Below are 26,680 nucleotides of genomic sequence, written 5' to 3' on the forward strand. Positions count from 1 at the left end.
CTCCAGTCAGTGTAACAGCCTGCTACTAGCTAAGAGAGCTACTACTCCTTTAACTCAAATAGCAAGGCACTGTACTTTCAGTGCTGAAGGTCCATTGACACCTGTGGTACTGGTACAGGTAAAAGGGTATGGTGCATGATAAGCATCTGAAGCATCAGGTTCTCAGTCCAGACCTCCAGCCTGATCCCACAATTCCTTGCAAGCTGAGTTCAATGGTAGTTGGAGGCGTGCAAGGGACGGGGCCCTAATTTCCTGAGGGCATCACCAGCATTCACAATTCTTCATCACGAGCTAGTTTCACTTACTCACCCCATAGTGTTGAAATCATCATCAGGAGGCACGTAGTCTTCATCATCGCTGGTCAGCCCCAGTTCATTCCCGTAACATTGGTGGACGAAGTGCCAGAGCTCCTTTGGACACAGGGGCTATGGGGGAGGGGGAAAGGATAAGACCATGCACCCTTCCATCTAAGAATCCCAGACACTAATTAATTCATCTCGCTTAGCACTTACACAGCTCTTCACACCTTCAGTGTGCCACCCTAACAATGACTGACTCATCCTCACAACACCCATGTTTGACTCACCCAAGGTGTCACAGCTGTGAATAGAACCAAGGACACCTGATACTTATTCCTCTTCTCCCACCATTAGGTAACACTCCCGCCCAGTGAATGCCAGAGCCCAGAAAAAGCCTGGCATAAACATGCTGGGATACAGGTCAGGCCTATGGGGGTCTCAGCCCTAGGGGAACTAGTGGAAGTTTCTGCCCGTGCCCTAAGGCAGGGAACTGTTGTTGGGTGTTACAGTTTCCTAGAAAGCTGCTGAGCTCTCTCTTTCTCTCTCTATTTACCGATTTAAAGCCATTTCTTTCATTTTCAGAGGAGGGCTAATTTCCTGCCTGGGACCTGAAGTGAGAGTTCAGTAATCTAGCTCGCAGTGGCCTAGCATCTTCTCTCTCAGGGCCAAAAGCTTGTGACAGTCTGTTCCTGGCAATGAACCTCATTGATGCTGGGAGATTGTTTGCTACAATGAGCCTGCCACAAAGCGCACTGAGTGAGCGGAGACTGTGGGCATACATATTCCCACATAGAGAAATTGCCCTGGATTAGAGATTATAGTTGCCACACCATTACCATGCAAGCTTTTGCTGTCTGCTCAAGTTCTGTCCTAGACAGCTCTGGGTGACCCCCTTGATTTCCTAAACAACAGCCTCATGGCTCTTCAGATGCCTGGGAAAGAGGAGAGGAAGCACCAGGATGAGGATAGCCCTGGAGCAGCTAGGAGAAGGAGACCTGCTTACAAATCTCCCTGAATATCTCCATCGTGCTGTATAAATAGCATCAGCCATGGTAGTTCTGTTTCATGGTAGTTCTCTCCTTCATGTATGTTTTTACCCTCTTGTGCTGCCACTGCTCCTCCCATTTATATGCCTCACACTGACGTGATACAAAGGACCTCTGGGTTTTCTGACAAGTTTGTTTCTTTTTTTTTTTTTTAAATGGAGGCTGCCCACATTTTGCTGCTACAGGTAAAGCCATTAAACAAAACAAAACAAAAACCGGATGTGGCTTTGAGGAGACAGAGATATTTTCCCCTGGGGCTTTAAACTGAGAAGACTAGCGTTACTGTGAAGAGATGGACTCGTGGCGTTACTGTGAAAAGACCATACACAGCACTAGTTAGAAAGAGAAACAAAATTACCGGGAAGCTCAATATTCAAAGCCTAGCCCTTTGGGGATCAAAATCAGCTGATCAGAATGTGACTACATCTTCCAACTATGCAGGGAAGAGGCAGCAGAACTTGTGATGCAGAGGTTTTGGGGGACAATAAAGGGATGGTTTGTTTCCAACAGGAAATAAAATGACAAGCAAGAAGGATTTCTCACTAATTAAAAAAAATGAAATCCCGTGAACCTTTCTGGAGTTTGTTGGTTTGAATTTTTCCCAGTTGTTGCTGTCTGTGACAAGGCAGGAAAATCTTAATCAAGGTTACAATGATTTAACCATGTCACAGTAATCGTGAAAATGATGGCAAGGCTCAAATGGGAAACAGATTTACCATAGGAAAATCTAATTCCATTTCATCCTCTGCCCATCTGCAGTCTATTAAATTCATATGCTTTATCAAGGGCACCTGGCTGGATTTCTTTCTTCTTTCTCCCTCCCCCCTACCAGCCTTGGGCCTGAATTCGGGGAAAGAGAGCTTAAAGTATTTCCTGTCTTCACCGCTCCAAATCTCAGTTCCTGTTTGTTTCAAGCCTCGAACTAAGGACACAGACTTTCTATATGAATTTAAATAAGGCTGTTTCATTCACAGTGTTACACTGGTGATACACCAATGTATCGCAGAGAGAAGTTTATCCTGCTGCATATTAACACTGCCTTGTCCTGAAATCAAGGCCTGCTTTAGTCAACATTTCTAGTATGTTGTGAGCTCACACTCCACGTGTGTGGCATTGCTGAGCACACCCTCCACGTGCTGATAGCCCTATCTGTTCCATCCTGGACTCTCACTCCTGTAACGAGGATGGACGTACTGGTACAGGATGGAATCTGCAAGTCAAACCAGATACATTCGGGACTCCAGCTGCTGCAGAATAAGTGGGATATACTGGCACATTTTGGAAACATACTCTTCCAGTGTTATCCTATGCGTCTTGCATCTTTCTCCATTGCTCCCACACGCGCTGGGATGTCGTAGACTCATGCTCTGTCTCTGTCCCATCCTTGACTCTCCCTCCTGCACTAAGTGCCTGTTAAGCCCTTTGCCTATGTGGTCAGAGATTTCTGCCACACCCTGGGACTATTTTTGGGGGGCGGGGAGGGGGGCAGTTCATTTTAAATGAGGGCCTTATGAAAACTATTGCTGGACCACATATGTATTCATACTCCAGCAGTGGTAAAAGAGGTGGGACACATTTTCAACAGAGGAGCTTTAATTTGTGTGCCAATATGCCTCTGCATAGAAGTAATTCTGTGAGGAGCAGGGGTAATTGCACTTGCTTGCACCTGATTTACTTGCACAGATGTGCATTTACTGTACCTACAAGTTTATGTATATGGATTAGCCACAAGCATTGTGGATTGCTGCATGGGTCTGATCTGGGGCAGCACACATCCAACTAGCAGACTGCCCCAGCCAAGGAGCAGGGAGCACTGCTACATGCACGCAGGAAAGTCTCCGTACCTTTTCGAGGAGAGCATTCTGCCAGAGTCTGAACATCATCATGTACGTCCTATCTCGGGCACCGAAGGAAGTGAAAAAGTGCTGAAAGGGCAGAGACAGAGAGAAAAAATGAGTGCCAGTGAAAGACAGAGGAACCCGATCTCAGCCTTCATGAGCAGAACACATGGAGAATCGACGAGCTTATTGAAAGAACTGTTCAACTACTGAGCAAAGTGGGGGATCTGGGCGTCACTTACCCAAGGGAGCATGTTTGAGGACATGATAAGTAGCCATTAACTCAGTAACCTACACTATGAGTCAAGAATTCATGTGCAGGGGGTTGTATCACCAGTGCCTTGGGTGAGAACGTCTACCTGCTCCACATGCTGTATGCAGTATCCCTGCTTTAAACCCAACCCCATGCTGGGCTACGCTGACTCTCTCTGCACATCACCCCTCTCCCCGAGGCACCAAACTAATGCAGTTTCATATTTGAAATCCACATGGGGATTTGTGTTACATCCCTATATCCCCCTTCCCCAACACCACACTTCAACACTTCACATTTATTTATTTCTAGCTGAGGATCACAAATTGCTTTCAATTAGGTCCCTCAACACCCCTGGGAGGTAAATATTAATATCCCCATTTTAGAGATGGGAAATCTGCGGCTCAGAGAGGGAAAGTGATTTGGCCAAGTGGCAGTGATTAGAACCCAGGAGCCATGATTTCCCAGTTCCCTTCCCTAATGCCATCCTTGCATAATCCTTTCCTCACACAACAATCCATTCGCTATCCTTAGATCAGCCAGCCTTATCTCAGGGTCTGGATGCTGTCCCTACATTACCCTCATGTCCCCAAAGCTCCACTTGGAGGTGTTCTTTGTGCACACTGCATCTACCCAATGCCAACATCAGCACTGATCCCACGTTAGGTATTTATACCTCCCCAGCACCAGACTAGCTAGCACACACCTTGTGCAGATTGGCCAGGAGTGGAAGGTTCTGGGACGTACCTTTTCAGTGTCAGTGCAAACTTGGATGGCATTAGGAATGAGCCGTGCAGTTTTTTCCTTGGTCATGGAGCAGATATCCTTCAAACGGACTGTCAGCTATGGTCAGGGCCATGGGAAAAGGGATGAGAGAGAGAGAAAGGGGATAAAGAGGTGAGTTAACGAAGAAGTCACAGCATGCCCAGAATGCTTTTGAGATGGGCAAGAAAGTGCTGACACCCCTGGAAAGCACAACCCTGATGGAGAAGTAAGAGGGTCTTTACCAGTGTTTCCCAGCGGAAGATGTTGCTGTAGAAACAGATCCAGTTTTCAGAGAGGTAGAGGCGGCCCTGCAGGAGAATGTCTCTTTGAAGCGCACATGAGTAATCTGTGGATAGACACCAGAAGATAAGCAGGGAGCAGGACCACTGGCATATTGCTTGGGCTGGCAGGCCAGACAGAACCACAACTATGCCAAAACAAGTCACAGAGCTGAGCCAGGAAAAATGGCTGTATTTTCCTTTCCACTGTTCAGTGTCATTATTCATAGCTCTGCCCGGCTGAACCATCCCGAGCAGCTCTTCTCCCTCCTTAGAGTTTGCACCTTTCAGATAATAACAGGTGGTTCTCAGATCATCACTCACACACAGTACAAGTGAATGGATGCAGTGCGATGGGTAGCAGTTAAACCACTGCAGCACGCTGGCTTAATTGGGGGTGGGAGAAATGGGCAACATCATGTGAAAGGGGAATGCAGTGCAGGTGTGAAGAAGGGGCTACAGTGGAGAAGGTGGAGCAGTGTGCCTGCTAAAATGTGTAACCCAAAATAAACAAGGAAAAGGCCCAGGCGGCAACTCTGGACCTCCATGCTGACACACGTACGTGGAGCTGGATGGGAACTTGGCACAGCTGGGCCTCTTCAGTGGCTTAAACTTTACCCACCTGGGCTGCGGCCTTTGCTCTAAACCTCCTTTCCCCCACCCCTCCACACGCTACTCCTCGCCTGCTTATACTCAGCCCTTTCTTCTCCCCTTCCCTCAGATAACTCTCCCCTCCATCGGACAAGGATTGTTGTGGTAAGTAACACGAGTTAACAGCTGCAAACCAGCTCTCAGCTAACCCTCGCCTGACTCACCAAGTGGGTCGAAGACATTAGGCGCCAGATCCTGAGCCGGAGCCAATCAGTGTTGCTCTAGTGACGCCAGCAGAAAAAGGGCCATTTGCACCAGCTGAGGATCGGGCCCTACGTATACAGGAGGCAGGCAACGGGCTTGTTCACTCTACACTTAGAGCTGTGTGCAGAGTACAGCCACTGCACATCTTACTAGTATGGGTGTGAACAGCTGTGCAGAGGGTGAGGCACTGCTTAGGTGGGTAGAGTACAGGGGACTCGGCCTCACCCCTGCCAGAGCCTTTCACTGCGGTGTGGAGCTAATCACACACTACACGCCACTGCAAGTGTAGACCAGGCCTCAGGGTGATCTCTTTCTAGAGATAATGGACTCATGCACCTGCCCCTGAGCTTCCTACCGAAACGTCTGCCCGCAGCCCAGCAGGGCACGGTGCAGAAGGACAGGGAGGAGCCCAGCCAGCCTTACCAACTATGAGGCGCTCGGTGTCGGGAAGCTGTTTGAAGAGTTTCCTGAAGTCTTCGTTACGTTGTTTATACGTCGGACTCAACACCTGCAAATAACAGAGTGACCGTGAAAGAGGGACTGGGAGTGGTGGGGAGAGAAAGACAAGGACATCAGGGCATGGTGGTGCAGGGAGGAGATTTGATGAGTTTACAAAGCAGGAGACCAGGAGATGTTATCCCAGTGACACATCGAGGGGAAGATTGCGGGCTTAGTTTAGTAAGTGTGCAGAAGGCAGGAATAAAGGAGGAAGAGACCCTGACTTGTCAGAGAAGTGGGAGCAGCAAGCGGAAAGGCTATGCCACTGTCTGCTCGGCGGCAGTGTGGGATAGCACAGCAGTGATAGCTGCAGGGAAGCAATCATGGACTGCAGACTTTCCCAGCAGCAGGTGCTAGGGGAGCTCTGGAGGTGGTGGACCCCACCAACTATTCCAGAAGGTAGCAATGCAGGGAATGGTATAGGAACCCCAGCATCAGGTGCTTCCCCTGCAGGGAATGAGGTAGAAACACTGGCAGTGGGAGCTCATGGATGCTGAAGTCTGGAGCTATCCCAGCGGAAGCTGCCATTTTGAAGGCTGAACCACAGCACACCCATGACTGCCGACAGGCGTAGAGCCGGCACTCTCGTGGGAAACAGGAGAGGCTGCGGGCTGCAAGCGGGGACTGTACGCTGGCCCGAATGAAGACAATCAATGGAGGTTTTGCCATTGGCTGCAGCGAGACCAGGAGCTGGCTCATCTCTCATGTTTACTAAACTTTAGTATGAATCCATCTCAGGAGCGGTAATCTTGGCCAAATGCAGCCTCCCCCATACCACACAATGCTGACTTCTGAGAACGGCTAAACCTCCCCTGCCGGTAGAGCCTGCTGAGAGCTATGAATGGAGGCAGGTAGAAATGCCAATGTAGCACATCTCTCCTCTAATCCAGAATGCTCCCTTCTCCTTCTCCTGAAGTACAGCCCCATCTGTCTAATCCCTTTCCACTCCTGTTCTAGACGAGCAACACTTTCCATACATCAGAAAGGCAGGTGAATGAGGGCAGAGCACAGGGAATTCAGAAGCCACCTTCTGCTAGAGGAAGGGGAGCGAGAGGGAGCCAGGGAGATTCTTTGCCATGTGTATTACAAAAGTCTTAGCACAGGAAGAAGTGAAGAAAAAAATCATGCAAAAATCAGTCCCTTTCATTCCCCTGAGAACTGTCTCACTAAGAATTTAGCTGCACCCCCCTTCGAGTTTGATTAATAAGCCATTAATAGTTCTTCACTTCATCTAGCCCCTTCAGAGACAGTCTGTGGACCCAAAGATAGGCACTTCATTACAATGTCCCAGGCTTGCATTGGACAGAGAAACTGACACGTGTGCGGACTGGGAATTTACTCACCAATATGCCAGTCTGAGCATCCAAATGCGGGCTCAGGGCTAGAGGTGGGCCCAGCGGAGGAGTTCCAGCCTGGACTCAAATGTCTCCCAAGCTCACGGTGGGGTGAGCTAGGAGAAGGGATGCAATCAGAACTGATGTTTTGATTCAGCCCATTAGAGAGACTGAGTTGAGCAGTAAACTTTGGATCTGGATCAGAACCTTCCCCTGCAATCAGGGACGTTCCGATCCACAATTTTGGCTTGGGACTCTCCATGAAGGCTCCCGTATTTAAAAACTGGAGTCTCCAGAGTCTTCTGTTTGGCAGTGAGATCTAAGTGACAAAGAGAGGTGGCACCAGAACTTCTGTGACACTGATAAATGAAGACACTCACGGCTGGAATTTCTTCTGATCCTGGACTGTCATATTCTTGGGGTGAGCTGTTCAGCAGGTACCACAGCAACGCCTCGTTCTCTTGACCCAGCATGGGGCCCCAGAGTGCGCCACACTCCAACAAGCAATCCATGACACCCCCTCGATACCTTCGACCTCGCTGCCACCCTCCCCTTCTCCGGCTCCCACTGCTACTTGCACTGGTTCCGATTCAAAGCCAATGAGGATGCAACAGCAGCAGCCTGCTTCTCTCCTCCTCACATTCAGCCCTTCCGCCCCAGCAGACGCTGCAGCTCCAGAGAAGAATCGCTCTCCAAAAGACTTTGAAAAAGTGGCTCATAAGGGAACTTATTGGTCAGCGCGATTTGCGCTCTTGTGGCTTCTCTCTTACTGGTCACCACTCGGGGTCTCCCTTAAAGGAGCACTGCAAAAGTGCCTTCAGCTGCAAGAGTCCAAGCGGGGCTGCAAGGGGGCAGCAGTGCCTTACAGACAGTCACTTACACAGTCCAGCTCTCCAGGACCCCACAGGGTTAGCAGTAAATCACAGAGCTAGGACGCTGGTATGCAGCTCACCAATGCAGCCTGCTGATCAAAGAAGCAGTAACTTATTTCTCCAGTGCCTGCCTCAGGTTCTCCTCTCCCATCTCCTTTCTGCTCTGAAAGGCAGCTTTGGTCTTTGTTAATTTTTCTCATGGACGGCGCGGGTGGGGAGATACTGAAATGACTTGCACATGCTTTAAGTTACTGGATCTGGGTAACTCTGTCAGCCAATGCCCTGCAGTAACCCAGGCTCAGCCCTGCCTCCAACAGATGTTTCCTGTAATGGAAAGTTGTTGGACAGAGCTTGTGTTTAGGGGGAGGGGAAGTGAGGAGGAGAGCACAGCTATCATGAAATCAGGAACATGAGGGGAGACTGGACTGGTCTGGAGCGCTATTACCCCAAGATGCCTTTGAAAAACTGGAGCTCCTCCTTTTATTCAGTAACCAGGTCCACATTTGCAAGGTAGGGTGAGGATTGCCTTCAGGCTCCAGCAGCTGGACTCTTTGAGGGTTTCAGGGAAGATTGGTTTAACCTTCTTCTGCAATCCACAGTGACTGCCCCCCTCACTACCCCTATCCTCCTTAAAGTGCAGAAATGCTGAAAGGAGGAAATGCACAAGAAGATTTCGGTAATATGGCACAGCTCCTGTTCAGAATGCAGGGTCACTGATGATGCTGATTCTGTGGGAGCTGGGCCCGAGTGTATCCAGTAAAAGACTCAAAGAACTGGGTACAAGTACATCCAGAAAACCTCAGCTCTAGCAAAGCCAGAGGAACCAGAATAGGGCTTAATACCAGGCACAGGGACTGTGACTCACTGATGCAAAAGAGAGATTCCTGGGGAGGCAGGCAAGCAGCGTGCGTTTGGTTTAGTAATCTCTCTCACCCCAGACACTCAAAAGTGGAATTGCTGAAGCTAGACTGGACACAGATGTGTCTCTCTCAGCACAGCCAGGAGGGAAGCAATATACCCCATCTGCCAACAACAACGGAGGGTCCCGTCTACAAACCAACACTACTATATTCAACAGTGACAGCTGCAAACAATGCAGTCACCTTGCTCTGTCATGGGGGTCTAGTGCTGCAGACAACTGCAATGTAAGGACTTTGGTCGCTGTAATGAATGGAGCTGGTTGAGAAACTACTTCCAAAACCACCTGGAACAGCGTCAACCGATGTTTCTCTTCTCTTTGCACATCCACCCACCTCCTCTGCAAAGCAGGAGCAGCACATAGTGATAGCAAGAGCCTGGGTGGAGGTAGTCATGGTAAACATTAACTCTACCACAAACACAGGGAGCTGGGACAGAATGACACCATAGGGGTGATGGTGGGGGCAAGGACAGACGAGACGTTGGGGAAGGGGGTGGATTTCACATGGAGAAACCTCCCTGGCTTTGGCTGTTCAAACACAGACACAAATCCTCTGGCAGGAAATCCAAAGCAATGGATGAGGGAGGGAGAGGACAGGGAGGCTTGGCAAGGGATGGTCTGGGTTGTACTACATAGAAAACTGAAGGAGAACGTGAGAGACATTGAGGGGGAGTGGAGACAAATCCTCTGCTCAGAGCTTCACCAAGGATGGACTTGGTCCTAGGTGTTTCACGAAGGATGTGCACAGATTTTGGGGTTGAAATAGACACCTATAACAAAAATGGGCCAAATTCTCTGCTGGCATAAGAGGGCAAAACTGTTGTTGCCCCCATTAATACCAGCAAGGAACTTGGCCACATATTCTGCAAAAGTTGTTCCAATGTCTTTGATCTGCCAGTGTTCGCAGCCTCTTTTGGGCTTTCCCCAAATATTCTAACTGAAGGAGTCTCCTGCCAGGAGCAAACAGCCATTTTTAAAGAGAATGGCAGGAATGCTGAGCAATTTTCAAGTAATTATTGGGGGGATTTTGGTGGCAAGTAAATTTTGAATTCCCAACACCAGCAAAGCGATCCTCGTGTGGACACACTTTATACGGGCAAAACTGGGCTTTTGCCAGTATAGCTTATTTCTACTCCCCCCGAGCATAACAAATGATCAGCAAAAGCATAGTTTTGCTAGTATAATTGTGTCTATGTTAGGGGCTTTGGCCTGCACAGCTACACTGGTCAGAGATCACACTTCTTCACACCCAAGTAACATAGGTGTGCCAGCAAACACTTGTAGAGTAGACCTGCCTTTGTGCTAAGATCCTCCAATCAGAGAACAGACCATATCACAATGACATACACGCCCAATCAAAACTAATCGATACAGGTCAAAGTTTGAATACTGAAAACTTGTCACGAACTGCTGGTGAACTAGATAGAGACCAAGAATTATTTGCAGAAATTACCCCGTGAATCATTTAAAACAATGGCAACATTTGAGAAAAAAATCTCAAGCTGACTGCAGTCAATTCACAAGCAAAAGAGAACTTGTGTTTACCAAACAAACTGCTTAGTCATCTCTATTACTGGGGCTTTGTGCAGTGCATCCCTCCATATTGTGTCATTGTCTGATTCTGAGTCACTAGCTCAGGCTGACGTGATGGTGAAGCTGTTTCGGGCAACCCTTTCCTTTCTCCCAAAGTTATACACAGCTTATCTTCCTCAGGTTTTTTTGGGGGTGGGGATCTTTTACTCTGAGAGCTTGAATCTCTCTCTCTTGTATAGTACCTCTTGGTATTCAGGACAGCAGGGTACTGTAAAAAAAAAAAAGTCTCTCTGTTTCAATCTCTCCTCCATTTAACTGCTCCAATTCACTATCATTCTTTTTCATCTTTCCAATGGGCCTTATGCCTCTCCTACTTTTTAGTCTCGGTTTGAGTACACCATGGCTCTGATTCTCCACGATCTTGCATCTTGTGCCATCATTCACCCCTGTGCAAAGGGAGTGTATAAAACTACCATTCTGTTTGGGTGGGGGGTTTCCACCTATTTTGCTTAGGTGCAAACGGAAATGCTTTGTGCATGGTATTGGCAAATCAGGCCCTGATGCTGGAGCTGATATGAGTTTGCATGTATTATTGCATATTGTACGACTGAGGCATATGCCACAGCAAAGTACTGTAGATGAAACTATAGCACTTGACTGCATGCTGTATTTCCATCAGTCCTTCCCAGCAAGCAGAATACTGCCTTGGTCAGAGTTTGGTCTTCCATCTTGAACGTATTTGTAATTTGAACAGGGTCTGGATGATGATTTTGTAGAGACCGAGAGAAAAGACCATCCCATCTCTTGTTTTCCGGTGCTTTGTGATGACATGCTGCTTTGAGTGAGATGATACTAGAAGCTGAATGTTCAATTCTGTGTGTGGAACAGCAGAGGTAACAGCCCTAGCTCTCCTCTGGCGCCATTGTTGGGAAAGTTCCTTTATCTGCGCGCTCCCACTCATTATAGTCTGCGGTTAGAGCTGCGCACCAGACTTTGCTCTCAAAGAGAAATGGATTGAATTGTGCTGCTGTGCTGTCATAGGATTTCAGCAGATGTTTTACAGGAAGTTTAAATGTTTCTAGAGGCATTTCAATGATGTAGGCAGAAAGGGGTGAATTCTTGTAAATGATTTTTGGAACCAGGGTGGAACTCCCTGATGCCCTTATCATGAAGCCAATGTGCATAGAGGGTCTAGGGTGAGCTATAAGGAAAAGAAGAGGTGGAGGAACTGAGGGAGAGAAACAGAGAAGGAGAATATTCAACGCAAACACACACCAGGAGAGAGAGAAAGCAAGTTGCGGGGGTGAACTCTACAGGGAGATATGAGAGTGGAGGTAAGGCTGGCCCAGAGAGCTGATTAGTCGATAGAAAGCCCCATGGATCGATCTGGGTCTTGCAGGTCCCTGGAGCCAGTTCTGTTTGCTCTAACTCTTAAAGGACATCTCTTTACTCTCGCTAATCCTTTCTCACCAGTGACTGGGGAAGATTATTTGGCAGTGCCACACCCCCTCCTGGCTGTTTGGCCTCTATCTGCACAGAGATCGCAGGAGATGATTTACAGAAGCAGCACTTGCTACATACAGCAGCTGGAAATGCTGGAGAAGCCCGACACTCTGGCACCAGACAGCAAAGAACCCTGAGGTCATGCCCCTATTTCGGAACAGTCAAGAGAGGAGGGCCACCAGAGTGATTTATAGTGGAGCAAGCAGAAGATAAGAATGGAAGGCTGGGCTGTCTACATGTCTCCAAGGGGAATCTCATAGAGTCCTCCTTGGCTCTGACCTTGGATGTGGAACCTGAAGAATATAAACTGAATCCTCCATGCTCTGACAGGGAACAGGGCCTGTCGTCCCACGCAGGGAAAGAAAGAAAGAAAGAAAGAAAGAAAGAAAGAAAGAAAGAAAGAAAGAAAGAAAGAAAGCAAGAAAGCAAGAAAGATTGATTTGTTTGGCAGTGAAATGTTTCCAGAATACACATATAGAATGTGCAAAACATGTACTGGGTGGGGGGATTCCTGCTAGTGGTTAAGAGAGTTCCTGCTTCCCACATAGCTAGCTCTGTGCCAGAGATGGGCTTAAGCCCAAATTGTGGATATGAAAACTCACAAATTTTGGGGAAGACTGGATTGGTTCTGCAACCTGATTTCATGGCTCGGGCCCTCTCTCTAGAACGGGCTGGACCAGAACCCCAGATCCAAACACTCCAAATCCTGGAAAAGCTTGACTCTGGATTTGAAATTTGTTGTTCATGCCCATTTTCACTCTTGTAGATGTTGGCTTTCCCTTTCACCTCCATGATTTCCTTGCACTGGGCCTTACACTATTCCATACTTCCCTAATCTCAGCTCCTTTACTAAGCCTCAGAGACCCTCTCCCAGTGTTGCCCACTCTCACCATTTTATTGCAAGCCTCACAATATTTGGTATTTTTCTCACAAATCCAATGTTATTACATGACAATCCCAGCTCTCATTTTAAAATAAAGTAAGATTCTAGCCCTCGAGGCTATGGGGAAAAGCTTGACAACATGATCCCTAATGTCTCAAAAACCAGGAGGCAAAGAAAAAGACCCCAACATTTATTATAGTTCAAATCCCATGATCTCTTAGCCAATCTCATGATTTTGGGAGCCTGACTCGTGGTTTCTGAAACCTTGAGGTTGGACCATATTGCCCTGGGCCTGGTTTCTTCCCAGTGCTAAGAAATAGCTGTTCCACAGGAGGGATGGTCTCTTGACACCCCATGCACAGCTAGCTGCATTCTCCAGGAGAAGGGGATTGGAAGAATCATTCCACACAGCACAACAGCTCTACCAAACATACCCTATTTTAAAAACAGCAGTGAAGCGATTTCGTACATCTACCACAATGCCCATAACACAGTCCTCTTCCCCTGTACATAATAGCAGTGTGAGTTGATAAGCTATTGGGTCCCACTGCCGGTAAACTCACACAAGTGAGCAATTTCGACCCATAACCACACGCGCCAACTTTTGTTGGCACCGGTGGGAGCTTGCGCCCCCCCCTGCCCCGGCCCTATTGGATCCCTCCCAAATCCCCGCCCTGGCCCCGCCTCTTCCCTATTCCTCCTCCTCCTCCCCCTCCCTCCTGCTGTTTCGTGGCGCAAGCTCTGGGAGGGAGGTGGGAGAAGCAGGACACAGTGGCCCGCTCAGGGGAGGAGGTGGAGGCAGAGCAGAGGCGAGCTGGGGCAGGGGGGCGGGGCGGAGAGCTGCCAGTGGGTGTTCTACACCCATCAATTTTTCCCTGTGGGTGCTCCAGCCCCAGAGCACCCACGGAGTCGGCGCCTATGCCCGTAACCAAATATCAGGGATGCATGGGTTTGTTCTGAGGGGAAGTGAAGGACAGAATTGTATCCATTTGCCTGCACGTGAGGTTCCTTCTAAGCTGCCAACATAGCCCCAAAGTTTGACTGCCCTTTTTTGGAGTAGGGCCCCAGCAGCCCATCTGGGGGGCTACTGCTCTGTTTTCCCCAAAGCTGGTTGCGAGACACTCCATTGCCCAGATGCTCCAGGGAGGGTTGTGTGACAATACTGAGGCCAGATATAGCAGGGGGGGGGATTTTATTAGTAATATTTCTACACTGGCAGCGAATATTTTTGCCAGTATAGCTTATCACTCAGGAATCCGATACAAGCTATTCTAGCAAAAACACTTTTTTGCCAGTCTAAACTGCATTTACACTAGAAGGGTTTGTAGCTAGAGCGATATTGGCAAACCATTTTTAGGGTGAAGCAGGCCTGAGAAAAGCTCCATCGCCTTAGAGTCACTGGACCGGAGGAGATGACATACCAGACCCCTTCTCTCACAACAAGAGACCTGTGCTAATGCAGACAACTTTCTTAGTAAACAGAGCTACGTGGCGACTCACTGCTGATCTCAGTCACTGCATGCCCGCGCCTCTCAGTCTCAAAACTGATGAGCAGACACAGAGCACTTAAGCCCAGAAGAGGGACACTCAGAGGGCAGCCTGAAGGCTAAACGTTGACTGCAGAGGTCTGCAGGTGCTTAGTAATGGACTTCTAATCAATCAGGCTAATAATCCTGACAAGCCAGGTCCCAAGTCTGCTGCTCCTCACCAATGGCTCTGGAAATGCCTTGGGCAGCTTTTCCTTTTCACTACTGTTGAACTCAACCAGCCAGCCAATAAATCCATGCTCCTCAACCTAGGAGATATGAGCACAGGTGCAGGGCTGCATGTGTTCACTCTGGATCAGAAATGGGACTATATGATTCAGCTGCAGCCCACATTCTCACGGCAGGAGTGCGATGCGGCTTTCTAAAGCTGGGAAGCACTTTGGAACTGAGCACTGGCCCCGTGAGCTCAGACTCGTCCAGGAGATCTGTTAGTCCCTTTATGACCAGGGTTGCTGGAAGCTGTAGTCTCCAGACAGAGCAGCTGACTAAGTGTCACAAGACTGGCTACTGGATATTATATAGAGGATTGCTGGTGGCTCAGCCTTGTGGAAATGAGAGCTGAGAGAACGCTCTCCATGGGTACCAGGCAGGAGGCATATGAGATATCTAAGAAAGGTCACCAAAGGAGAACGACATGTCCTCTCCCCTGCCCTGCTTGCTGAAAGCTGGAAGGGCCTCTGTTGGCTATTGAGAATTCTCTGTGGAAATCTCCTTAAGGTACTTAGCTGGCCCAGAGGAAAGGGACCTGAATTGGTACTGTATTTTAACTCTCAGACTGGGCACCTGCCCGTCAGCCTACACCACTGACTTACAGGGCATAGAAGGAGAAGGGCTAAGACAGATGGAAGGTCTCTTACCACTGGAGAAGAAGGGCCTACTCTTCCATTGGTTCTGTACCTTAAACTTCACAAACTATAAACTCTTCCCCTGCCCCAGTTGATATGGTCCTGATGCAAATCTCACATGCATCTCTTGGAAAGCATTGGTGGCACCAGAGAACACACCAGGAGGCAGAGGAAGGGTGAGTTCTAAAGCAAATGTTCACAGCTAGAGGCTGATATCATCTTGGAAGAAGAAAAGAGAAAATGGAACATGGGAGGGAGCAACCTCTACTGGAGAAGCAGGGACAGATCAAAGTAGGGTTAAGGGGAGGTGAGATAACATAGCAGGCCAGACAGAAACAAGAAAACCAGTTAAAAGCAGCAGGAATAGGGCTGGTGCCTCCACAGCCAAGGCCAGTGTATTAATACAAAGCTGACGGGCCACAGCGCTTCAGGGAAGAGCTGACTCCAAAGTGAGGGTGAGAGTGAGTCTGCGTGCAGTGCAGGTGTACCTGTGTTTCATATGTGCAGGTTTAAAGACACGCCCTAGAGCTGACTAAACTGCAAGACTACACCAAAGGTGGGTTCTCTAGACGCTCCCTGGAGGTGAACTCTTATTTATGGATCTGTCCCTGGAGGTGAGGGGAAGGGAAAGCATCTGGTTGTCCCCAGTGCTGGAGATCCTGGCAAGATGTGTGGGAGTGGCTGGCCCAACACAGTGCAAAGCAGTAGCAAATTACTGACAACTGTTACGCTGTCACTAGCATTGATTCCCTTCCTGGAGCTCAGGTGGCCCATCCCCATTTCCACATTACTGCTTTCATCTGGTCACAATGGTTTTGTGGACTAGAACAAAAAAAGAAAAGAAAAAAAAACCGCGCAGAACGCAGCCAGTGCTTACTCTCCGGATGTGCTGTCTCTCATGCTGAAAATACATGGAGGAAAAACAAGAGAACAGAAAGATAAGATAGAGCGGACACAAAACCACAAGAGAACCACAGAAGCAGATCACACCAAAGCATCATGCAGCATGGGATGGCTCCCACCAGTCACAGAAACAAGCAGCTCTTGTATAAAACACAATGCCACCTTCAACTATGGTTACTGACTTCTTTACATGCTTCTTTATGCCACTTCTTCACGATCCTTCTGTCTGCGCTGTGTTTCTGAACACCCCCACCTTTCTGTTCATGTCAGTCTGCTCTCAATACTTCTGATCACCTCTCCGCCTTTTCTTACTGTCTGCAATCCACGTTTCCTCCAAACCAGTTTGTTTCTCTCCACACTTCTGACCACTTGCTAACACCATCTGTCTACACTGCTTCCATCTGCCTCCAAAGCCAGATGTTCTCCTGTCCTTGCTTCTGTCCCTCTCCTTGCCTGTCTGTGCGTACTGGATCCACACTAGCTCCCACTGGAGTCAGAGAGTTTGGTCACTGACTTCAATAGGAAGAGGTCTATCGTTTTCTGCCCATGCTGTCATCTTCACCCCTGCCTATCCTTATTAAACACTTTCTCCTCCTAACAAGGTCTCTTTGTCTACACCCCACCTCTCACGAGGAAAATTCCTGTTTCAAACCAAAACTCATTTCAGAACTGAACTAGTGAGCAAAGAGATTTGATTTTAGAGATATGGAGGATTTAAAAATAAATAAAAAATGGTGACAACAGGAAGTGGTGGTCAGGCAGACGTGCAAAGTGAGTGAGTGAATGAAGGAAGGAAAGTGCCTGGAAAAGTTTGGTGTCTTTTTAGCTGTGCAATGAGAGAAGAGCAACGTCCTGCCTCAGCCTCTTAAGACTCCCAGAGGAGACAGGCAGTACGTACTGGAGGGTGGGAGCTGTGGATGAAGGATACTTTGGTGCAACATGATAAAACATCTCCTCTCTGTGATTTCCATGATTCAGCGCTCATAAAAAAATGCTAGTGCTGCACGATTGTGATGTGTACACAGCTCAACAGATTGTGGAATCAGACAGACATAGGATCAATTTCTAGGGTATCTCCATGCTACAACCTCTCTGGGGTCTAGGCTCCCAGGTTAAGAGGGATCTAATGCTTTGCTTTCTCCAGTAGTCAGGTTCCCACGTGTATTGGCTCCAAATTCATCTTACTCTAGAGTAGGTGATCATGGACATTAGAGGTCTGTATCAGAGCCTCACAGATTGGCTGGAGGGATCCCAGACTTCTCCTAGCACCCAGCAGAGGTAGGTACAGAATTAAGCCAAAGGATAAAAAGACTTTTGAGAGACCCTGGGAGGGGAGAGGAAAGGAGAAACGAGAAATCCTGGTATGCTCACTCACCTCTAGACATATTTGGCTTTACTCCCAGGTTTGTTTTTTGTTTGTTTGTTTTTAAACTTTTCCTGCCTTGCCAAGAGCCTATACAGAAGTTGGGAATACTGTTAGCCAGGAGAGCCTGAACCTTGGGAAGCATGAAGCCAAATAAGCCTGGACTAATCACTGCTAGGTTAGCATGTAGTCTACATCAGATGACTGGGGAACCCTTAATCAAGGAGCCGATGGGTCCAATTCAACAAAGCACAGACGCGACATGTTAAATCCATCCTTCTTCAACAAACCACTTAAGCATGTGCATAACTTTAACCATGTGACTCCAAGTTAAGCACGTGTTTTAAGTGCTTTACTGAACAGGTATTGACTGCTGAATAGAGGACATATGTCCAGATTTTTAGAGGTATTTAGGTGCGAACTCCCATTGATTTCAGTAGGAGTTAGTTGCCTAAATACTTTAAAAATCTAGGCCATACTCCATACCCTAGAAAAACACAAGGTCAGTGTCAATAAAAAGCCACAACTTTTGAGAGTCTGGACTGTGGAGAACCAGTATAAACTGCCCTTCCCCAGAAAAGCTGATGATGCAACGGTTCTTCTGCACTGCCACTGTCTTCCTAGCTAATACCAGGGACACAGCAAACTCAGTTTGATGGCCTGAGATGTAAGATATTGAGTGTTACACTGACTTCTGTTAGTAAGACTCTAAGGCTACATCTACACTACAGGGGGGAGTCGATTTAAGATACGCAAATTCAGCTACGTGAATAGCATAGTTGAATTCGACGTATCGCAGCCGACTTACCCCGCTGTGAGGACGGCGGCAAAATCGACCTCTGCGGCTTCCTGTCGACGGCCCTTACTCCCACCTCCGCTGGTGGAGTAAGAGCGTCGATTCGGGGATCGATTGTCACGTCCCGACGGGACGCGATAAATCGATCCCCGAGAGGTCGATTTCTACCCACCGATTCAGGCGGGTAGTGTAGACCTAGCCTCAGACATATCACCCAGACCTCCTGCGCAGTGATTCACTCCTGCCAAAAACTGCCATGAACACTCCTGAAACCATGTACTTTTAGCAAGCGTGCTGCCTGTAAAACGGGCCATAGCCCCAACTCTGGAGTTTCAGGGCCAGATTTTTAAAAGTGCTCCGCTCCCCATAGCTGCTGCTGTCTGTTATGGAAGTAGCTGGTTGCTGAGCACTCCACTTAGGTGTCTAAAGGGGAGCTGAGCGCCTTTGAAAATCTGGTTCTGAAGTCTCTTTATCCTAAGCAAAGTTATAGTAAACAGAGCAGCCCAGCCATGCACTTTCCCCATGATTGCAGAGACCACCTTGGGGTCTGAGGAGAGTTCAATCTCCATGTTTTATTCAGTCCTGGGCCTCTCTGCTGAGCTTCCAACAGAGCCTCACGTTAGTGACTACTGCTGAGGACTTCTTTCTGATGGGGCAGCCACCTGTTCCTGGAGACTCACCAAACTAAGCCAGCTGAACATCTGCCACCAAAGTCACAACTTTCAGCGGCTACTGACCTGGGATAGTGAGCTAGAAGGGAAAGGCTCCATTCCCCATGATCAGTCCCTTGAACATGCCAGGCTCTTCTTAAACGGTGCACTTTTCCCACCCGATAGTCCCCAAAAAATTCTCTCACTTTCCACCTAGGTCCAATTTCAGGAAAAGTCGTAAGTGTAGTAATTGCTGGAAAGGCACTGTCTTTCCGATGAGGTGTTAAATGAAAGATGCTAATTTAACACCTCATCTGCATAGCCGCTGCACAGCTGGTATCTACTATCAGACCCTGGGGGAGGGCGGAGTTCATCTGTGCAAGGGAAGCTGACGCTATTTGCTTGTGGAAAATCTGAAAACTGACAGCACTGTGCCTGCGAACGCTGCCACTCATGATCTCAAAGGGAAAAAAATATCAGCTCAAGGCAGAAATGAAAGACGGTTTATGTTCCTGCAAGCTCTGTGGGCAGGTGATTACCCTCCCTCACCTCCAACCCACTCCAAAAGGCGTGAACATTTTCATATATTTGTAGCTTTGTTTGGTGCTATATAAAGCCAAACTCTATTCCATTCCAAGGAGATCCAATGAGAGACAGGATCGGGAGATCCTGACTATGTACGTACAGCAGGAAGCCTGTGACTGAGAGGACACATTATCTGCTCCCATTCTTAGAGTCTCTTCTCTCTGATATCCCTCCCTTAAGAAGCCAATCCCCTCTTGCCAGCTCTGAACCATTCCCCACCCCACCTTTTCTGAAATGATCAACATGCCCCAGTGCCATTGCAAAGCCCCTTTTAACCCAGCCCGCCTTCCCCACCACCCCCACATGTACCAAGGGACAAGAGAAACTGGAGTACTTACATTATACCAACTCTGGCTTTTCTGTAAGGACAAAATAAAAGAGAAGTATTAGTTATTGCAGAGATCTTAGTATGAGAGAGAGAGAGAGAGAGAGAGAGAGAAAGACTAGAACCCATCTGGTATGTACAGCATAACTATTCAGCAGAAAGTGGGAATAAATACAAAAGACTTTGATGGGTTTCAGAGCAGAGTCTAACATGTTTATTCCCAGTTATCTGAGTTAAGAACAAACCCGTAAGTATGAGGTTATAGCAGGAGGCAATTCAGGCTCTCACACATACACATACTTTGTAATCATTTCTGCAGAACAGCAGCACCCATTAGCAACATTAGAGCTAATGATCACCAATCATTTCTATTACAAGCTTCATTTTCCCACGGGCCTGCTGGCTAGCTGATAAAAATGCCAGCATGTTCTGAGACCCCTTCCAAATAAACACCTGAGGAACTACTAGGGTGAGCTAGGAACTTCATTTCACTTCAGTCACTCGCAAAAGGCATCAGACAGACCCTCCAAAAGATTTGGATCTGGAAAGCAGCATGTGAAACAAAGAGCGTGAGAGAGAGAGAGAACACTACAGTAATAGAGGTGCTCAGTAGAGCTGGGCAAAACTGAGAGCACATTTTTCCATGAAACTGATGTGAAGAGTTTCTCTGCCCCTCTGCCTGTGATTTTGCACCCTGTCATTGAGACATTTCGCACTGTTTTGGGAGGCTGGGCCATTTGTCACATTTGAGCACGTGGAAAAGCCAGTTCAGCCGGAAAAGTCATGCTCGCCATTTTTCAGTGAGAGGTGAGAGCAGTCAGATTGCAAGGGGAGGGAGAGAAATATGCTCTGCATTCCGACATGGTGTCCCTAGTAATACTGCTATCGCTTAGGTGGCACTTTCATCCTCTTGAGACATGCCTGGAAGTATGATTATCCCCATTTTATAGATGTGGAAGTGAGACATAGGGGGCAGTCTGGTCTAGGGGACTACAGAAGGAGCTTGGATTTAGAGCCCTGGACTCTACTGTAATCCTCTCTTTGAACCAGACTTGCTCTGTGACCCTGGGCAAGTTACTTCACTTCTCCAGGCTCCAAAGGGGGCAATGATATTTATTATCTACCTCCAGGACATTGGGAAACATAATGCTCCTGTGGACTTGATCCGCAAACTCTCCTTCATGCAAGTAGATCTTACTCAAATGACCAGTCCTGTTGACTGTGCTGGGGCGTCTCATGACCCTAAGGATGTACAGGGTTGAGCCTGTTTGTAAATATAAAGTATTACTAAGGCCAGACAGTACCAGAGAACTCGAGAGGAGGAGGGGTGTGCTGGCTCCCAGCACTTAGCTCTATCGACTACACCACGCTGCCTCTCGACACCTCTACACACCCTGATTTCTTCACGTTGTTTGCAAAAATGCTACAATTCTACTAACCTGACGACAAGCTATTTTTTAAAATCTTTTTGCAACAAATACTTGGCCTATGTCTAGGTATTGGGAACAGGAGTTCGCTACCTCCACTTAGCTTAGAAATGCTGCTGTGCTATTCACACCATATGGATTTCAGGGCAGTTTTGAGTTCACATTGCTCAGACCAGGTAGCACTAAATGTCATCTGTCCATATCTGCCCCAGGCCAGGCAAGAACAGGCATGCATCAAATGAAAATCATATTAATTTCACATTCTACAATATATGCCCGTTTTATAGGCAGGGTAGCGTGTACATAACTCTCAACTTGGAACTGGCCATGAGACCTGAATGAAATGATCAGACCTGAATATTCCTAATTTTGAATCAGGAGGTCAGCTTTTGAGTGAGGCTTCCCAGAATCCTTTGCATCAGTTCCTGAGTGAGTTGAAAAAGGTGTCCAGGGGGATCTAGGTTGTTCCAGTGGAAAACCAGAGACAGGGATAGCAGAAGACTCACAATCCACCCCAGAAAATTGCTCAACTTCCCCCACCCCTCCACCTTTCTGCACAAGTGCAGAACTTTACAAGCACTCAGACTTCATTCATGGAGCCAACCCTACTCAAAGGACCTGTGCATCCTTGGACATTTTTGAACCACAGCAAAAACACCACAAGAATATGCAACCAGCTGTGGCCCTCACCCCCGTGGAGCAGAGTTCCTGAAAAACATAAAGCGTCCATTTCTGGGCTCTCCCACAAACCTGGGCAGGAGAAAGCGCATCACAGTGCAGACAGATCTTCAAGACACAGAAACAACCATCAGCTTGTGGAGGGGGAAAATTCTTACTGGCTACATCCTTCTGACCCATCCCCTTTCCAAGGCTGGTCTTACCCACTGCTTTTTCTCCCGAAGGGAGTCCTCATCCAAAGGAGCAAGGAGAAACAAGGAGAAAACCACTCTTGTCCACAAACGACACAGAGACCAGGGCATCGTGTGGCTCAATTCTTGCTAATGATAGAGTTTGTCTATCCACCCATCCATCCAGAACTCATCACCATGGCATCTGGGTACCTGAGATGGAGAGGTTCTCACACAGCTTTCTTTACCTTAGCTTGCAACCCTCTGGGTAGCGCAAAGCACAGAAGTGCCTGAAACGTAATCCCCCACAATCAAACCAGAAGTAACAGGAAAATGCAGACTTTGCTGCCACTGAGGCTGCTGAAATGAGCACTGCAACAGAGATTTCACTCCCCTCTGCTGCAGCAATTGTAGCAGCCTTAGTTGCATAGAGAACTCTGTATTAAGGTGGTGTCATTTTTTCTCTAGGTGAGTTTCCCTCCAGACCTGAATCCTCTCCTGCATTATTATAACCCATGTTATAGTTTCTACAGAAAACTCAGTAGCTGGGCACATGCTCTTGTTTCTGCATTTATTCAACAGATCCACTGCCTATTATATTTCCTTTACCCTTTTTCAGGTTGCAAGTTCATCCTGTTACATTTATTCCTATATTAGGGATTCATTTTCTAGGGACTCTGTTTTACTTCTGCCAAGGTTTGGTTCGAGGCATGGAAATCATTTTAGGGTAAGAGGGAACTTTAGAAGCAGCAATAAGATCTTGCAGAAGTGACCTGAACCTACATCAGGTTTCCCTAAACTTCTCCCTGAGCCTCCAGTCTCCTGCCATTAGTCTGCTCTCAGAGCTCCTATAGAAGAATTCCAAGAGGGGAGAGATTAGAGAGAGCACAGACTGAAGGGAAATGGATTATGGGGTGTAGGAGCCTAGGAGAGAGAGAGAGAATAGGAGGTATGTATGGTGGACGCACATGTTACAGGAAGCTGGAGGAGGAAGACTATTGTGGCTTCGGGGAGGTTGATGGACTTCTCCTCTTGTGCACCAGAGTAACAAGCATCAGAGAAAGACCTCACCATTTGAAATAACCCCGAACATTTATATAAGATGAAGATTCCTGCTCAGAGCCTCAGGAGCCTACGCTTAAAACTGTCTCCTGGCTTCATCTCCAAAGCGGGTTGTGCACTGATTTCTTTACAAGGTGGGAAGGAGTCAGGATCAAGGAAAGAGTCCAGAAGAATCAGCGGGTGGTTTAAAAAAGAAAGAAACAAGTTCTTACTTTGATCAGGTTAAGTCTGTCATACTGGAAAAAGAAATTGTCACAATTAGAACTGAAAGGAGGAAAGGAAATAAATAATATCTATCATAAATGGTGGAAATAATCACACACAGGACTGAGGAGAGCTTCCACGGATCCACAGGACACAGCGCTACATAGGCACAGAGGGGCAGATGCCAGGGGTATCACAGCACACAGTTACTCATCTTCGGCAGCCAGATAACACTTCTCATGGCGCCTTGACGAGGGAGGGGATGGGGCTCTTTAATGAGTCTTTTCTTTATATCCTGCTACATCTTTCTAACGTAACCTTGTTTAACAAGTACTTGCTTGGGTTAGGGATCATACTGTGTGTAATGGCAGCTCTGCCTTGGTACATTAAAGGTAATACTATGGGTAGGAGGCAACAGATCATTCAGTGTCTGTATGAATTTCAGATTGTTGGCTGGTACAACAGGGGTGGTCCTACTCCCCATAGAGTCAATGGAGGTCTTGCCATTGATTTTAATGGGAGCAGGATCATACTTTGCTCATCTATAGTGCTGCTGCCAGAGGAATCCAAAGCACTTCACATACTGTACATAATGTAGCTCCACACCACCTTCCACGAGGCATGAAAGCAACATGATCCACATTTTACAGCTGCGGAAACTGAGGCACAGAAAGGTCTAACCACTAGTTACCTCCCGGTCTAACCACTAGGTACCTTTCCCTTTTAATGCTACCCAGTTAACTATTGAATTTCCATTACCAGGCTGAAGCTTCAGAGACTGTCTCCAATGTGAGATTCCCAGCTCAGGAGACATACTCATTGGAGAGAGACACTAAACACAGAATGTAGCTGCAACAACATGAGCAGTATGGTGTGTGGGGAGGAGGGGGGCATAGCGGCCCCAACTACGTGCCCGCCAAAAACCCTAGGCACATCCTCAGGCCAGCTAGCCCACCCCGCAGCTTGTGCTGTCCCACGGCTATACTCTGTTTTGAATGCAGTAGCTCGATGCGAGCTAGCGTGAGCGTCTCCACAAGCGGGGGATCACACCCCCAGCTCCCAGTGCAGACATACCCTATATCTCAAACACCTGTTTGTTTTATCCAGTGATTCTCCGGAGGGCTCAAAAGGCTATGTCGTACATGGAAAGCTATGGAATGGGCTCCAACACGCCACCCCGGTCCCTAATGACCTTCGAGACACATCGAAAGCTCATCCTTCCTATAAAACCTAATAACCCCATGGTGCAAGGCACTGTACAAACTATATTGACAATATAGATCTATTTTATCCTCACCATTCAGACTCAGCACTAGGGGGTGAGTGGGATTAACTAACTCTGAGGGGGGTCACCCCTTTTCATAGGCAAGAGGAAAAAAAATAATAATAAAAAAACCCTGTTTATATTTTAACAGCGAAGCAATAGCTTCTATCCCATGTGTAGTGAGTATACCAGCTGGCTGGCAATCTAAGGCCGAGGTGGAGCAAAGTGTCTGCTTGCTGCACTGGTGGATTGTCTGAGTTTCACCTGTTAGCCGTGGATGGGGTAGAAAAGAACCTTCCTGAAAAGCAGGCTTATTCAAATGATTCAAAATGACAAGTGAAGAGGCTCCCTCTGATGGCGAAACTGTGTCATGACAACTAACATGAAACAAAAATTACTCCAGTACCGTACAACAATTAGCAACTGTATAAACACAGTGTCAAATTCATGGGCTCAAGCCGTTTCCCCACCCTCACCAATCTGAGCTGGTTTGCATAGGAAAGTGGCATGTTTTCTGCGTGCAAAACGAAAAGCTGAAATAAAACAATGAGGTTGAAAGATGAAATATGAATTTCTTCATCCTGCATGTCTGTGTGTGTTCCCATACACTGCTACCTTCCATGATCCCTGCCCTGGACAGACACATCATCATCTGAGCTGAGAGAGGAATTTAGTCCACTATGTTCATTAGCCCTGGGCTTCCTCTCCCCACACTATGCCACCCGTGGGAATTAATCCTGATCCACGACCAAACACTCCTGAGGTCAGAAGGGGTTTCAATCTTCGGAATCAGCTCCACCAAAGGTGCCTCCTCAGGACAGATAGCTTGTGAATGCAGAGATGGACATAAACTGCCTGTCTGCCTATTGGGGACTGTGCTCAGAACTCCCTCATCCCCATTTCAGAACTCATCTCAGGTTTATCACACTGTTGTTTTCTTTAATATCATTTAGAATATTTTGTTCTCATGAAAGCAGGAGTAAGACGGGAAGTGGATCAAGCTAGCACCTTGGTGTATGGTTTGCACACACATCTATGCCAATGCATCTCCAACCTGACCTGTCTATCAGGAGTTCCATCTGCCATTCCAGTGGAGAACTTACACAGTGCTCTCCCAATGCACCTCCATCCTGACCTGCCATTCCATTGGTGGCCAATGCACCCCTTTCAGACATATCCCTCCCAGCACCACCTATCCCACCCAAATAGCTCTGCTAATGCTCCTCCATTTGCAGCCCCAGCAGAGCTCTCTGCTGTTCTGTCTGGGGTTCCCCACAGGATTCTTTTCAATCCATCTCAATCCTGATTTGCAGCATCGTGTCTCACAGGCAACATCTCCTGAGCCTAGACCAACAATAATGCAGGGCTGAGCCAAATTTTGTGATGTGAACAAATGGGGGACTAAGACAGGACCATCAGTTTCCATGTTCACTGGGAACTAACCCAGCATTTGAAGCCAAGGTCTCCCCTGGGAAAGACCAGAATTAAGACATTCAAACTGTTTCACTTTAGTGCTTTATCCCCTAATCGCCCCATCACCCATTTTATTTTTTTATGATCTCCAGAAGGCAATTTAGTTGTTGCTCAGATATGCAAAAATTCAAACCCAAATACCCCTCCCCTCTGGGAGTTGGTTTCTTACCCTGATGAGAGATTTTTTCCATTCATACCTTTCAGAGTGAGCCCATGAATTCTCAGGGTTCCTTAGGAAGCAGGTCTATTCTAAGGGGTACAGCAGTATTCTTTTGAGGTCACTGATCTTTAATATTCATGTCACACAGAAAAACTCTCGGAGTCCAGCCTGACTGTGATCAATTGTCATGAATCTCCCACCTCAGAAAGGGCAAGTGACCAGCCATAAAAGTAGTGGAGAAATAACAGAGACCAACGGGCCAGTCTCAAACTTCTAAAAAGTTATGAAGTGGGAAGAGGAGAAAGATGGTGCTACGGGGCTATATTACCCATCACAGCCTGGACGTCTCACT

General features: G+C 47.6%; 1 protein-coding gene across 6 annotated transcripts in view; it reads right to left on the reverse strand.

Moving 5' to 3' along the window:
- GRAMD1B (GRAM domain containing 1B) overlaps positions 1 to 26,680 on the reverse strand; it is a 224,202-nt gene that overhangs the window by 32,371 nt on the left and 165,151 nt on the right. For 5 of the 6 annotated variants that reach the window (XM_054049518.1, XM_054049522.1, XM_054049519.1 and 2 more), the window contains 6 exons: positions 19,904 to 19,924; positions 5,758 to 5,842; positions 4,444 to 4,547; positions 4,184 to 4,279; positions 3,190 to 3,270; positions 310 to 425 (listed from right to left, as the gene is read on the reverse strand). In XM_054049518.1, the coding sequence (XP_053905493.1) occupies positions 310 to 425; positions 3,190 to 3,270; positions 4,184 to 4,279; positions 4,444 to 4,547; positions 5,758 to 5,842; positions 19,904 to 19,924 (503 nt within the window). The remainder of the gene's footprint in view (positions 1 to 309; positions 426 to 3,189; positions 3,271 to 4,183; positions 4,280 to 4,443; positions 4,548 to 5,757; positions 5,843 to 19,903; positions 19,925 to 26,680) is intronic. The other variant, XM_054049521.1, reaches the window with a different exon arrangement.

Source organism: Malaclemys terrapin, chromosome 15 (assembly GCF_027887155.1).
Source record: "Malaclemys terrapin pileata isolate rMalTer1 chromosome 15, rMalTer1.hap1, whole genome shotgun sequence".
Lineage (NCBI taxonomy): Eukaryota > Metazoa > Chordata > Testudines > Emydidae > Malaclemys > Malaclemys terrapin.